This window comes from Lemur catta, chromosome 1 (assembly GCF_020740605.2).
Source record: "Lemur catta isolate mLemCat1 chromosome 1, mLemCat1.pri, whole genome shotgun sequence".
Lineage (NCBI taxonomy): Eukaryota > Metazoa > Chordata > Mammalia > Primates > Lemuridae > Lemur > Lemur catta.
The window spans coordinates 82,788,294-82,803,295 of NC_059128.1; the positions used below are offsets into that span (position 1 = coordinate 82,788,294).

At 37.6% G+C, this 15,002-nt stretch overlaps 1 protein-coding gene across 6 annotated transcripts in view; it reads right to left on the minus strand.

Annotated features, from left to right (window-relative positions):
• Nucleotides 1-15,002, minus strand: part of ATP8B4 (ATPase phospholipid transporting 8B4 (putative)) — a 216,460-nt gene that overhangs the window by 140,413 nt on the left and 61,045 nt on the right. For all 6 annotated transcript variants that reach the window (XM_045528911.1, XM_045528919.1, XM_045528900.1 and 3 more), the window contains one exon: nucleotides 8,491-8,552. In XM_045528911.1, the coding sequence (XP_045384867.1) occupies nucleotides 8,491-8,552 (62 nt within the window). The remainder of the gene's footprint in view (nucleotides 1-8,490; nucleotides 8,553-15,002) is intronic.

Consider the following 15,002-nt stretch of genomic DNA (forward strand, 5'->3'; position numbering starts at 1 on the left):
TCTAGAAATAAATCTGTTATGTACCATGTATGTACAATTGTATTACATTAGAGGAAGAAATTGTATCTGATTTAACTCTGTATCCCCAGCATATAGCATTCTGCCAGACACATAGTAGGCATTTAATAAATGTCTACTGAGTGAAAGAACAAACAAACATAGAGCCTCTCAAGCAAAAACTAAAAACAAGTGAGTATACTTTCCTAGGGCTGCTATAACATTACCACAAACTGTGTGGCTTAAAACAGCAGAACTTTATTCTCTTGCAGTTTTAGAGACGAGAAGTTCAAAATCAAGGTGTCAGCAAGGCTGTGATAGCTCTGGAGACTCTAAGGGAGAATCCGTTCCATGCCTCTCTCCCAGCTTCTGGTAGCCTGAAGCGTTCTCTGGTCTGGGGCTATGTAACTGCAATTTCTGCTGCCATCTGCACAGTCACCATCTCTTCTGTGTCTCCTCTTCTCTTCTATTCTCTTAAAAGACACCTGTGGTTGGGTCTAGGGCCCACCCTGATCCAGGATGATCTTATCTCAAGAGCTCCAACTTCATTACATCTGCAAAGACTCTTTTTCCAAATAAGGTCACATTCACAGGTTCCTGTGGACATATCTTTGCACCATTCAACCCGGACAGTACGATATAGTAAAATCTCAATTATTTTTAAAATGAATATTGTGTAGCGAAGTAGAGAGAAAAAGAAGAGGAAAAGGCAAAAATGGAGAAGAAGGGAGCCATAAAATGCATCCACAAATCAACTATAGTTTATTCTGATCCAGGTAGTGAAGTCGAGAGTGATTTCTATATTTTGTTTATACTCTTTCAAGTTTTCTTGATTTTCTACCCACAACAAACAGATCCCGTATCAATTTAAAATGCATGGAAGAAATTAACCCATCGAGATTACCTCAGGGATTCTAAAGCAAAATGGTCCTGAGGAAAAGTTGACATGGGATAAGTAGTTAATCAAAAAAAGCTGTTAAAACATTGGTTTGGTTTGGTATAGACAATCTTTGAGCAGTGATCAAAACCAAATTCATTCACTATAATACTTTGATAGTTTTCAGACTTTAAGATCCTAAGAAGACTTTACATTTTTAACGTCAATGTTCTAACATCTCCAAAGTTTTACGGTTTAGGTTTGAGTTTGGTTTTTTTCCAGAAGAAATTCTGGATCTCTTCCCTATAACAGCTAAGAAAGGATGCATAAACCTTTTTTTTTTTTTTTTAACAAAAGCGAGAATGGAGGCTTAAATGTTACGTAGAACTTGGTGTATTTTTCACTTCCATGTCAGCTAAGATGAGTGGGTCCCGGGTACAGAAGAGCCTGCTGTTTGGCTGTGCAGGTGATTAGCTGCAATGGGCTTGAGTTCAGAGCTGAAGAAGAATCACACTACTTTGAGTAATAAAGAAGAGATAAACTTGAGGGGCCCCAGATATTGAGAGAGAGAAGATTGAAGCCAACTACACTGAGAACTGAATGGGGGAAGGAGAGATTTAAAAGGCCAGCAACAGAGGAGGAGAAGTCTGGTGAAAAAAGATGTTAAATGGGATTTCACCTTCCTTGCTAAGGGGTATGTGGGAAATAAACCTCCTCGGTGATCTCTCCCACAAACTCTGCAGTCAAGTCTGCCTGGCTCTCTAAGGCTTTTATGTGAGAGGGCTTTTTGAAGGTGCTTTAAGTGGAGAAAAGGGAACTCCTAATATCTGGGTTACATAAACTTTAAAAAGAAATTAGGAGATGCCACTGAATACCCCATGTGCAGGGTTTTGAAAGTGTTATAATTTCCTGTTATTTCAGGATGCACTTCATTTGGGAAAATAGTCATCATTTAGAAATTCAACCCTTTAAAAATTGTATCCACACGATATAGTAATTGATTACAATGGAAAATCATTTATGAAAACTATAACAACGTCATGGCTCACATACAGAAATCAGTACATTGGCAAATGGACCCTTATACCTGCAAAGCTGACAAAGAAAAACTGCCCAAGAAATGACAAATCCAAGACTTAAGAAGCTGAAATTAATTTATTGAAGACAAAACCATTTTTGAAACAATTTCACTGTGAGTTAAAAATTAATTTTTAAACCACTTTCACTGAGTTCAAAAAGCACTGACACTACTCTTGTTAGCTTGCTCTTCAACTCACTGTTGTGGGCATCATTTATTACTCACACCTATAAAAGTTTGTTTTGTTATTAATAATATTGTTTTAAAAAAAGAATCAAGATTTTTTTTCTCAAATTTTCCTTTCAAATATGTAGGTCTCTTAGACCCTAAACAGCTGTCTCCTAGACCCAATGGTACCATCATAATCTCTAAGTAATCTGGGTGGGCTGGAGATAAAAGACCCAGGCAGTTGGTCCTCTGTCTTGTGTTTAACCACAGAAGTCTCCACTCCAATTGCAAGCCCACAGCTGAGACAAGATAACTCAATAAAGGCTACATCAGTTTTCCTGTGTGCTCAACAGAACTCACCCACTTACAAGATGCATAAGATGCACACAGCCATACTAAATGTGTGTCAGCAGTAGACACACTAAGTTCACCGAATTTTGGTATTTTTTATTGCAGGTGCTCAAATAGAAAAGGAATGTATTTAAGAAGAAGAAGAATTCACTCTTACCCAAAACAGACATTTTGGAAAAAATCCAGCAGAAGGCAATGCCACATATAAACCCCACCCTACTCCCTTTCTGGGTAAGGTGTTTATTATTGATGTTTGGGTATTAGTTACATGTGTCACTAATATATTTTTTGAAGCAGAACATTTTGGAGGGTTTTTTCATCTTGTACTATGATTAAGAAAAGATAAACTTGGTGGTAGTGTTCTGCCAGTCACCCCCTGAGGAAACCCGCATATTTGATGGAACTAAAGCTCCCAGGGTTCGGTCAATACACCCAACCTGGCCCTGCTCACACTTGAGTCCTGGATGCTCTGATGAAGATTGTTGTCAGTAGACTGAGCAATAATGCTTCAAGCTGTAGTTACTTAATATAGGAAATAATGGGTTTATGTAATCATCCTAGGTGAGTTTATAAATGTCACAAAAAACAGTCATGGAAAAGGATAACTATCAATTTAGAAAGATCAAGAAATTATATTTTAAAATTGCAAACAGATTAAACATCAAACAATAGTGAAATGGTTACATGAATTATGAGACACGCACTCAAGGGAATGCTATGCAGCCTTGAAAAATTATGTGTATAAAGATGGAAATGGAATATGATGTAAAGTAAGAGGTTAAAAATATACATGATTATAAGAAATCTTGGCATATAAAAAAAGACATGGAAAATACAAAAAAATAGTAACAATAATTGCTTTTGGATAGTGGAAGAATGGATGTTATTTTCTCCTTCTACTTTTTCTTATTTTCCAAATTTCTCTTAACGAATATATGCTGCTTTTACAATAGAAAAAATATACTACAGAAAAAATGACACAAAATTTTAAATCCTAATATCCAATGGGAGTCATCACTCAGTCAAACTGGAAAACTCAATTAAACAAAGAGAAAAGTTACTCCTATTGAAATAGTATATTTGTTCACATAATTGTGTAGCATCTAGGAATACTGGACTTGAATGGTGCAGAGACAATACTCTGCAGTATTAAAAGAAAGCCCCTACTGCTCCTCATAATACACATGGTTTTCAAAAGAAAAATGAATGAGGTTGATGGGAACAGGTCTGTGAGAGTGTGGGAGATTTAGGCAATTTACCAACGCTTGAGAAAGTATAAAGTGGAATGTGCTGCACAAAAAGCTGACGGTCAAGTGCCCTTTGAAATCCAGAGGAGTCAGGGAAACATCCTGACTGAATGAAGAAGGGTAACTCCACTGGAGCATCTGATTTCAGATTGGTCTAATGCAAAAGTTTAAGTTCAGAAGATGTCAGAGGTGCCAGGCGCAGTAGCTCACACCTGTAATCCTAGCACTCTGGGAGGCCAAGGCAGGAGGATTGCTTGAGCTCAGGAGCTCGAAACCAACCTGAACAAGAGCAAGACCCCATCTCTACTAAAAATAGAAACATTAGCCAGGCATTGTGGCGTGTGCCTGTAGTTCCAGGTACTCAGGAGGCTGAGGCAGGAGGATCGCTTGAGCCCAGGAGTTTGAGGTTGCAGTGAGCTATGATGATGCCACTGCACTCTACCCAGGGTGACAGAGCAAGACTCTGCCTCAAAAAAAAAAAAAAGAAAGAAAGAAAGAAAATAAAAAGATGTTAGAGAAGTAAAAACATTAAGAAAAAGTGCTGCTGACTCCACATGTTAATAGTGATGCAAACCACAGATGCTAGCAGCTTGGAATAATGAACAGAGAAACCTGGGCTGATCATCGGGAGGCCAGGCTCATAGTACAGAGTTCATTTTCCTCTCTGCTCAGTTGTCTCACCTGTAACTAAAGATATTATAGACAGCAGTGTTGTCCAATAGAAATAAGCCAGGCATGGTGGCATGCACCTGTAATCCCAGCTACTCAGGAGGCTGAGGTGGGAGGATCACTTGAAGCCAGCCTGGGCAACATAGTGAGACCCTGTCTCTAACAAAGAAAGAAAGAAAGAAAAAGAAATAGAATGCCAGCCACAAATATGTAATTTTAAATTTTCCAGTAGCCACATTCAAAAAAAGTCTTTAAAAAAAGGTAACCTTGGTTTTAATAATATATTCTATTTAATTTAATGTATACAAAATATTGTAATTTCAAAATGGAATCAATATAAAAAATCATGAATAAGATACCTTACATTCTTTTTTTCAGTACTAAAGTTTTCAAAATCTGGTGTATACTTTACACTTATAACGCATCTCAACTTGGACCAGGCACATTTCAGGCACTCGGGAGCCACACGTGGCTAGCGGCTACCTAATTAGGTAGCAGAGGGTCTCTACATTCCTTTTCACCTTGAAAATCCACATCACTAGAAATTTTGATGGGATAAAACAACAAAAATTGGAAGTTGTATACATATGTGAGTCAGCAAATGATTCTGCATTGAGAACAATACATGCAATTAGGAAAGAAATAAAAGATGAAATGGGAAAAAACAAAACTTGAATTTCTGAAGGAAAGAAAACACGGCAAAGTAATTCTTGATTGGCCAAGTGTTTGACTAAAAAATATGAGCCCTACTACAAAAAAATGTAAATTGCATTACAGAATTATTCCGTTACAAGGATAGTTATTACATGAAAAACTATGCTTGCCATTTTAAAATATAATAAATGAAGTTCTTTTTCTTGGGTATCTTTTAAAATTAGAGAGATATAAGCATAGAGAGATAGATGTGGGTAAAGAGAGGGCTTCAGTTAGAGGTTCTCAACACTGCCTGCACTTTAGACTCATCTTGGAAATGTCAAGAAACATCAGGCCCTCACCTTCAAGACACACTCATTTAATTGCTCTGGGATGTGGGTGGAACATCGTTGTTTTTTTTAACTCCCCCAAGTGATTCTAATGTGATGCCCAAGTTGAAGAGCGTATGATTGAGTGACCTCTGCAGAAACTTTCAGAGTCCCTCTCACTTGTCCTCACCTGCCCAGTTGCTCCATTAGTGGCCAAGGATAGTTAGCATGACTTGAGGAAATGTTCTCTTACAAAACATTTAAGTATGTAATGTGTTAACAGACTTAGTCAGCAAACAGTATTTTGTAGCCTAAGGCTGAGAATGTGCACAATACAGTAGTCATGTTAATCCCTACAATATGGAATCATGCCACCCCTGCTTAGCTTTAAAACAAAAGTCATCAAAAGATTTTATCAAAGACTAAATACAACACCCATTTCTTAAGCACTTTCACATATTATGACTGTTTGCAGATGCAGAAGATTCATCCTGATTTGAAAAGAATAGAATAAGAAAATCAAAAGAGTATAGTTGAAAAGGAAGAGTTTTATTTTTATTTATTTATTTATTTATTTTTGAGACAAAGTGTCTCACTCTGTTGCCTAGGCTAGAGGGTCGTGGCGTCAGCCTAGCTCATAGCAACCTCAAACTCCTTGGCTCAAGCAATCCACCTGCCTCAGCCTCCCCAGTGGCTGGGACTACAGGCATGTGCCTCCATGCCCGACTAATTTTTTCTATGTATATTTTTAGTTATCCATCTAATTTCTTTCCTTTTTTTTTTTTCTTTTTTAGTAAAGACGGGGTCTCACTCTTGCTCAGAGCTGGTCTCAAACTCCTGAGCTCAAACGATCCACCCGCCTCCACCTCCCAGAGTGCTAGGATTACAGGCGTGAGCCACCGCACCCAGCCGAAGGGAAGGGTTTTATTTCAATAATAATTTTGTGGCTTAGGTTTACAATATTCAGCAATACAGCTTTCACAATGCTAAGAACATAGACGAATAATGCTCCAGGCACTGAAAGTATAGACATATATGTTTATCTACCTATGTATATTACATATAAACTATATATATATACAATGTTTATATTTATATAAATCTACACAAAGCACTTCAAACAAAAAATAGTGAAGACATGATCAGAACACCAAGCCCACACTTACACATTGCATCATGAGTGGACAGAAGAACTCTAACGTAGGCTTTTACTTGCCATGGAACCCTGGGGAGTCATCCCTTTCTGGGCCTTCATCTCCTCATTTTTATTTTTTTATTTATTTTATTTTATTTTGAGACAGAGTTTCACTTTGTTGCCCAGGCTAGAGTGAGTGCCATGACGTCAGCCTAGCTCACAGCAACCTCAAACTCCTGGGCTTAAGCAATCCTACTGCCTCAGCCTCCTGAGTGGCTGGGACTACAGGCATGCGCCACCATGCCCGGCTAATTTTTTCTCTATATATTTTTAGTTGTCCAGATAATTTTTATTTCTATTTTTAGTAGAGATGGGGTCTCGCTCAGGCTGGTCTCGAACTCCTGACCTCGAGCGATCCACTCGCCTCAGCCTCCCAGAGGGCTAGGATTACAGGCGTGAGCCACCTCGCCCGGCTCCTCATTTTTAAAATGGGGGCACTCAGTCACAAAAAAAATAAATACTGCTTGATTCACTTATATGAGGTATCTAAAGCAGTCAAACTCTTAGAAACAGAAAGTAAAATGGTGGCTGCCAGAGGCAGGGAAGAGGGGAGTTGTTCAATGGGTACAGAGTTTCGGTTTTGCAAGAGAAAAAGATCTGTCACACAACAATATGCATATGCTAATACTGTACTGGACATGCAAAAATGGTTAAGAAGGTAAATTTTGTTATACGTTTTTTTGCCACAATAAAAAAAATGACAGGCACATAACTGTTAATTTCTTTAAGACAAACAGAGGGCACTATTACCCACACCTTGGGATTTTATGAGAGTTAAATAGGGGAGCACTGGGGCCCACACATGGTAGTTGATCAATAAATATGTGTTGAATCTGAATGTAGCTGCCCATCTTCCTTGCTTCTGCACACAGAAGGGGCACCTGAAGCCCAGAAGGAAAATTAATTGCCCAGTCACACAGGGATCATTTACATGGGCCCAAGTTTCCCGATTGGTATGTTATCCCACCCCATTCCCCTCTGGGATCTCCCTCAAAGCTGACTATGCCTCACCCGCTCCAGGACAAGCCATGGCTCCTGCCCTAGCACGAACACCCCAAGTCCAAGACCTTCTGCCAGGAACACACAAAGGAATCTACCATTCATTGTCTAGGCTGCCTAACCCCTTTTGGTATCTTTAGCATTTTCCTTCACACATGATTAATTCATTTTACGGTTTTCTCTTTAAAAATTACATTCTTAAGTATATCAAAATGATTCAAAATCACTAGCTGATATATTGACTGCCAGACTGAAGTACATTGTTACAAATTTATTTTGCCACATATTATCATTAGCAGAAAAAGGGACAGAGAGAAAGAGAATAAGAAACAACAGGAAGAAGTCTTGAAATTTACTTCTGCTGTTTTCTGGAGGTGTTTTTGCTGTTCTTGGTGTGTGAATGCATGTATTTAAAGCATTTTTTATTCTAGTACTGTTCCCACAAATATTTCTTTATTGATGGATGAATATAAAACCAATGAAAAATTTGTATTATGGTACATTCAGCTATCCACTGAATACAAAATTCTTATCACTATCACTTGATACAGCAATGTGTCAGAAGTCTCTCTAGCAGTCTTCCCCAGAAATTACCAAATTAAATAATTCAAACACTCATGAAATATTTACCACATACAAAACACCGCATGTGTGCTGACTCTAAACAGCATTTGATGTAGAAATGAAAAGTGACAAATATATGCCTGTGTTCCCTGAAAGACACTCCAAAGGAACTTGAAGTAGAAGTTTAGTGGGTAGCACAAACAACTGCTAAATATTAAAAAAAAAAAGAGCTATGAAGATAAAATGAAATTACACTTTAATTTTTAAAAAATTAAAGAGGAAAGGAAAACATACATCAAATTAAAAGAGAAAGCCACTAATTATAAAGACCTGTTATTATGTCCCAGAAATCTTAAGAATAACCCAAAGAATGTATCTCTTACTTGCCATCGATGAGCACTTCAGACTGCCGATTATTCACTTGATTATCACTCTTGTGACGAAACTGAAAAATCAAAGTGTTTGTGAGAAAATATATTAAATCATACTTTGACAGCCCAAATAAGAACACTGGAAATACTTTGAGTTCATCTGTTGGTCAATATTGTCATTGGTCAAAGATACTGTATTCTAAATCTAAATCAAGACTCTTCTCACTAAACCTCATTCTGAGTATCACCAATGGAACAAGTCTAGCAGCATGCTCTTCCAATCCCCATACATGTTTAGTTGCTTCTAAGAAGATATTATGATCTGTACCACATAGTCCCACAGAAAACCATACATTAATATTGATGTCTTTAATAAGGAATGGGGGCCAGGCGTGGTAGCTCACGCCTGTAATCCTAGCACTTTGGGAGGCCGAGGTGGGAGGATCGTTCGAGGTCAGGAGTTCGAGACCAGCCTGAGCAAGAGCAAGACCCTGCCTCTACTAAAAATAGAAAGAAATTAGCTGGACAACTAAACAAATATATAGAAAAAATTAGCCAGGCATGGTGGTGCATGCCTGTAGTCCCAGCTACTCGGGAGGCTGAGGCAGAAGGATTGCTTGAGCCTAGGAGTTTGAGGTTGCTGTGAGCTAGGCTGACACCACGGCATTCTAGCCTGGGCAATAGAGCAAGACTCTGTCTCAGGAAAAAAAAAAAAAAAAAACAAGGAAAGGGGGCTTCCATTTCTCTCACATATGTGCTCAATACTTCATTAGAACATCATTCATTCTGTTTTATGGATTTCTTTGAGGTCAAGAAGTTACTTGTAACAGCATGTATTTGTATTCTCCAGAAGTTCTAATTGTTAACAATGTTCTTATGAAATATTGAGCATTTAAACAAAAATCAGAATGCCATCCTGAACCACATTTGGTATGGATTTGTGTTTTATGCCAAAGTGATCTTATTACTTATTGTATACTCCAGTAATGCAAACATCTGATGCTTGGAAGAATCCAAATATTATGAACACTCTACAAGACTCATAAATTAGCAACCATTCAGGTAAGTCTTGCTGTGTGAATTGTCAAGATCAGAGAGCAATAGGCTAAAATAGAGACACAGGTAATACAGAGACAATAGTACAATAATACAATAATACCAATATTAATAGGCTATAAGAGAGACAAAGTTGTTTCACCAAATTAGCCTAATGCATAGATGAATAGAGAGTAGTATCAGGAGACATGAAACTTCAATTTTATAGACTTTAATCATCATCAGTTCTTTTTCTTTTTTTAAATTCAAAATTTTGTGTCAACATCACAATATATATAATGCCTCAACCAGCCCTTCTCTTTTCTACATCCTTCCCAAACCCATCCCAATCTTTCTATTATGTTATGCCTAGTACATATAATTACTCAGAATGGCAGGTGAAAATTAATGGATGTTGCCAGTCAAAATAAGAAAACAATGCTATTTAGCCTTTGTTAACATGAAAATAGTTTATAATGTTGGTAGAGGAGTAAATTAAGTCAGCTTACCTACTAACATGCATACTTCTTCCTACCGGTAGAACAACAGAAATGGAAACATTATTTTATCTGAGTGCAGGATTTGGTAGGGTTGCCGAATGTTCTCTGTTTGTTCCTTCATATCTACACCCTCTCCCTCTCCACTCTGCCCTGTGCCATGGGAAGCTGGCCCGCATGGTCCTTGCCCTCTGGCTTCTGGTTGGGTTTGGCCAATAGGTGGTACTGGCAGAAGACTGAGGGCCAGAGGGAGTGAAAGGAGGATATTTATTCCCTGGCTTTCTTCGAGCTGCGTTAGCAATAGCTGCTTCCTCTACAGATAGCCCCAGCTCCTGAAAACAGCCCTCAACTGTGGTCCCAGGTCTGATAACTGCTTCCTTCCTTTGTTTCTTCAGGCCTAGAAGTAGTATTGCCATCCGTGTTGCTAACGTAGGTGATTTTCCCTGCCCACATCCTCTCTAAATGGTATCGTCATTATCAAACTCTCCAATCTTCCCCATTTCAGTGTGACATCTATTTCCTGCCAAGACCCTAACTGATCAAGATGTGCAGTTATTAAACTGGCACATATCATCACAAAAATAAAAGCATATTCAAGCATTAACTGTAGTATTAATAGAATCAAAAGGAGACTTTGTGTTTAGTCACATTTGTATCTAACCTGAAAATAGTCCCCTAAATTTTCTAGCTGAGCATCATGGAAAAATACCAATGAACTCATCCCCTGAAAGCTGAGCAGCTCACTCTCTGGGCCTCAAGATGGGACTATCTCCATTTCTGCTCAGACTTTGCCAAGGGGTCTGGTTATTGGAGCAAATGGAGTCTAAAAGGACTAGAAATGTTAGTATCAGGCCCAAGATGACTCTTCTTGACAATTTCTACTCTGGAAATAAATATGCAGTCTTAGAGGGGAACTGCCCCAGGACAGGAAAGGAGCAGAGAGCTAGCATTCATTGTGTATGCACTGTGGGCCAGGCTCTGTGCCTGGAGCTTTACACATATCATCTCATTCTGTCCTCCCAACAGTGCTGACATCATTGGCCATGTTATACAGAAAAGCCAAGTTTCGAAGAAATTAAGTGGTTTGCCTCATGTCACACTGCTAGTACATGGTAGGGTAGGGGGTCTTTCTCCAAAGCTCATGTTCTTTCTACTCTACCATTTTACTCTTCTGTGAAATGTGACTATAATGAATAAATCCCTTAAGGCCAAAATAAAGGAACTCATGCATCTAAATGAGTTCAATGTCCCTGAAAGATCCAATAACATAGAAAAACCACACATTTACTCCAAAGATGCCATTGTTCAAATGATTGCTAAAATTTCCTTTCCTAGAATTACCTTTGGAGCTCATAACCCATTCTTTGGAATGTCCTCTAACCTTTGAGAATGGAGATCCATATCCTTTGAAAAGACATAATAGGACGTCTTATGTTTGGAAATATACAAGAGCAGAAAACAGGTCTGGCTAATAAAGTTTTTGAATGGGATGAGAAATAGCATTTGTTTCCAAAGCTGGGTGAACATGAAGTCATGAGACTGGCTTTCTTTAGTATCTTGTACACGGACCATAAAGACAATTCTGTAAGAGGAGCTCCCAAAGTACCTTGAGCAATGGTAACTTCACAGGAATGGGTGGAGTACAGTAATATCCCAAGCTCACCACTTTAATGTGATATTATTCATCCACATAAATGGGTCCTATGTGTTTGTTAAAAATCCAGCCTTGGAGAGAGGGGGCCAGGATGGCAGACTAGAAGCAGCCTGTATAAGCTGCTCTCACAGAGAGGATCGAAACTGGGGAGTGGGTGTTCACCTTCAGATTAGTCATCTAAAAGAAAGCATTGGGAATCAACAGAGAAGCAACAGAAGGCTACCAAAGTGAAAACAATCTTAATGCTCCACTTAAAAGATACAGATTGATTGAATGCATTTTTTTAAAAAAAAAACCCAAATATATGCTGTCTCAAGAAACCCATTTAACTCAAAAAGATTTTCATAGACTCAAAGCAAAAGGATGGAAAAAATATTATACACAAATGGAAACCAAAAGTGAGCAAAGTAGCTATTGTCATAAGAGATAAAAAAGATTTTAAATCAACAATGGTATAAAAAGACAAAGATGGGCCAGGCACAGTGGCTCACGCCTGTAATCCTAGCACTCTGGGAGGCCAAGGCGAGAGGATAGCTCGAGGTCAGGAATTCAAGACCAGCCTGAGCAAGAGTGAGACCCTGTCTCTACTAAAAATAGAAAGAAATTATATGGACAGCTAAAAATACATATAGAAAAAATTAGCCAGGCATGGTGGCGCATGCCTGTAGTCCCAGCTACTTGGGAGGCTGAGGCAGGAGGATTGCTCGAGTCCAGGAGTTTGATTGAGGTTGCTGTGAGCTAAGATGATGCCACAGCACTCTAGCCCGGGCAACAAAAAAAAAAGACAAAGATGGTCATTATATAATGACCATCAAGAAGATATAACAATCCCATATATATTTACACCTAACACAGGAGCTCCCAGATTCATAAAACAAATTGTACTAGATCTAAGCAAAGAAATAAACAACATCCTAATAGCCAAGGACTTCAACAACCCACTGACAGAATTAGACAGATGATCAAGGTAGAAAATCAAAAATGAAACACTGGACTTAATCAGGACTCTAGAACAAATGGACCTAACAGACAGTCATAGAACATTCTATCCAAAAACTGCAGAATAAACATTATTTTCACCAGTACATGGGATGTTGTCCAAGATAGATCATATGTTAGGCCACAAAACAAGTCTCAGCAAATTCAGAAAATAATATCATACCATGTATCTTCTCAGACTACAGTGGAATAAAATTAAAAATCAATTTTAAGAGGAACTCTCAAAACTACAAAAATACATGGAAATTAAACAACCTGCTGCTGAGTGATCCTTGAGTCAATGACAAAATTAAAATGGAAATCAAAAGATTTTTCAAATTGAATGACAAAGATGACATAAGCTACCAAAATCTCTGGGATACAGAAAAAGCAGTGCTAAGAAGGAAGTTCGTAGCTTTAATGTCTACATCAAAAAGATAGCAAGATTACGAATTAATAACCTAAGGTTACATCTCAAGGAGCTAGAAAAAGAAGAATAAACCAAACTGAAAGCTAGCAGAAAAAAGAAGTAATAAAGCTCAGAGCAGAACTAAATGAAATGGAAACAAAAAAAAAATAATACAAAGGATCAACAAAACAAAATTTGGTTCTTTGAAAAGATAAATAAAATCGATAGACCACTAGCTAGATTAACGAGAAATAGAAAAGAAAGGATTTAAATAAGCTCAAACAGAAATAAAAAAGGAGATAATCACAACTAATACCACAAATATATAAAATATCATTCGTGACTATGATGAAAACCTCTATATACATAAAGTAGAAAATCTAGAGGAATGGATGAGTTCTTGGAAACACATAACCTCCCAAGCTTCAAACAGGAATAAACAAAAACCCTGAACAGATCGATAATGAGTAGCAAGATTGAAAAAATAATAAAAAATTCTCCCAAAAATAAAAGCCCCAGACCAGATAGATTCACAGCCAAATTCTACCAGACCTACAAAAAAGAACTGGCATCTATCCTACTGAAACTGTTCCATAACATCCAGAAGGAGAGAATCCTCTCTAACTCATTCTATGAACCCAGTATCACCCTGATACCAAAGCCAGGAAAGGACACGATAAAAAAAAAAAAAAAAAAAAAAACTACAGACCAATATTCCTCATAACTTTAAATTATACTACAAGGCAATAGTAACCAAAACAGCATGGTACTGGTATGAAAGTAGATACACAGACCAATGGAACAGAATAGAGAACCCAGAAATAAAGCCATGAAGCTATGACCAACTGATTTTCAACAAAGGAGACAAAAACATACACTGGAGAAAGGTGTTGTGCTGTGAAAGCTGCTGTGAAAACTGGATAGCCACATGCAGAAGAATGAAACTGAATCCCTTTCTCTCACCATATGTAAAAATTAACTCAAGATGGATTAAAGACTTACACATAAGACCTGAAACCATAAAAATTCTAGGAGAAAACATAGGAAAAATTCTTCTGGACACTGGCCTAGGCAAAGAATTTATGACTAAGATCCCAAAAGCAAATATAGCAACAACAAAATAAATAAATGAGATACTTAAATTTAAAAGTTTCTGCACAGCAAAGGAAATAATCAACAGAGTAAATAGACAATCTATAGAATAGGAGAAAGTATTCACAAATTATACATGTGACAAAGGGCTAATATCCAGAATCTACAAAAAACTGGAACAAATCAGCAAGAAAAAAACAATCCCATCAAAAAGTAGGCAAAAGATATGAACAGATGTTTTTCAAAAGAAAATAGACAAATGGCAAAAAAACATGAATAAATGCAGAACATCACTAATTATCAAAGAAATGCAAATTAAAACCACAATGAAATATCACCTTACCCATGTCAAAATGGCCATTGTTAAAAAGTCAAAAAACAATAGATGTGGACATGGATGTGGTGAAAATGGAATATTTATACATGTTGGTGGGAATGTAAACTCAAACAACTAAAGGTAGACCCACCATTTGATCCAGCAATCCTAATACTGGATTTCTACCAAATGAAAAGAAGTAATTTTATAAAAACCCAAATGTTTATTGCAGCACAATTCACAACTGCAAAGATATCAACCTAAATACCCATCCACTGATGGGTGGATAAAGAAAATGTGGTATATATGGATACCATGGTGTACTACTCAGCCATCAAAAAGAATGAAATAATCTCTTTTGCAGCAACTTGGATGGAACTGGAGACAAGTATCTTAAGTAAAATATCTAGAAATGGAAAAATTAATACCATATGCTCTCATTTATAAGTGGGAGCTAAACGAGGGATACATCTGGTCATAAAGTGGTACAATAGACATTGAAAAACTAAGAAGCGGGAGTGTGGGGAAAGGTGAAGGATAAAA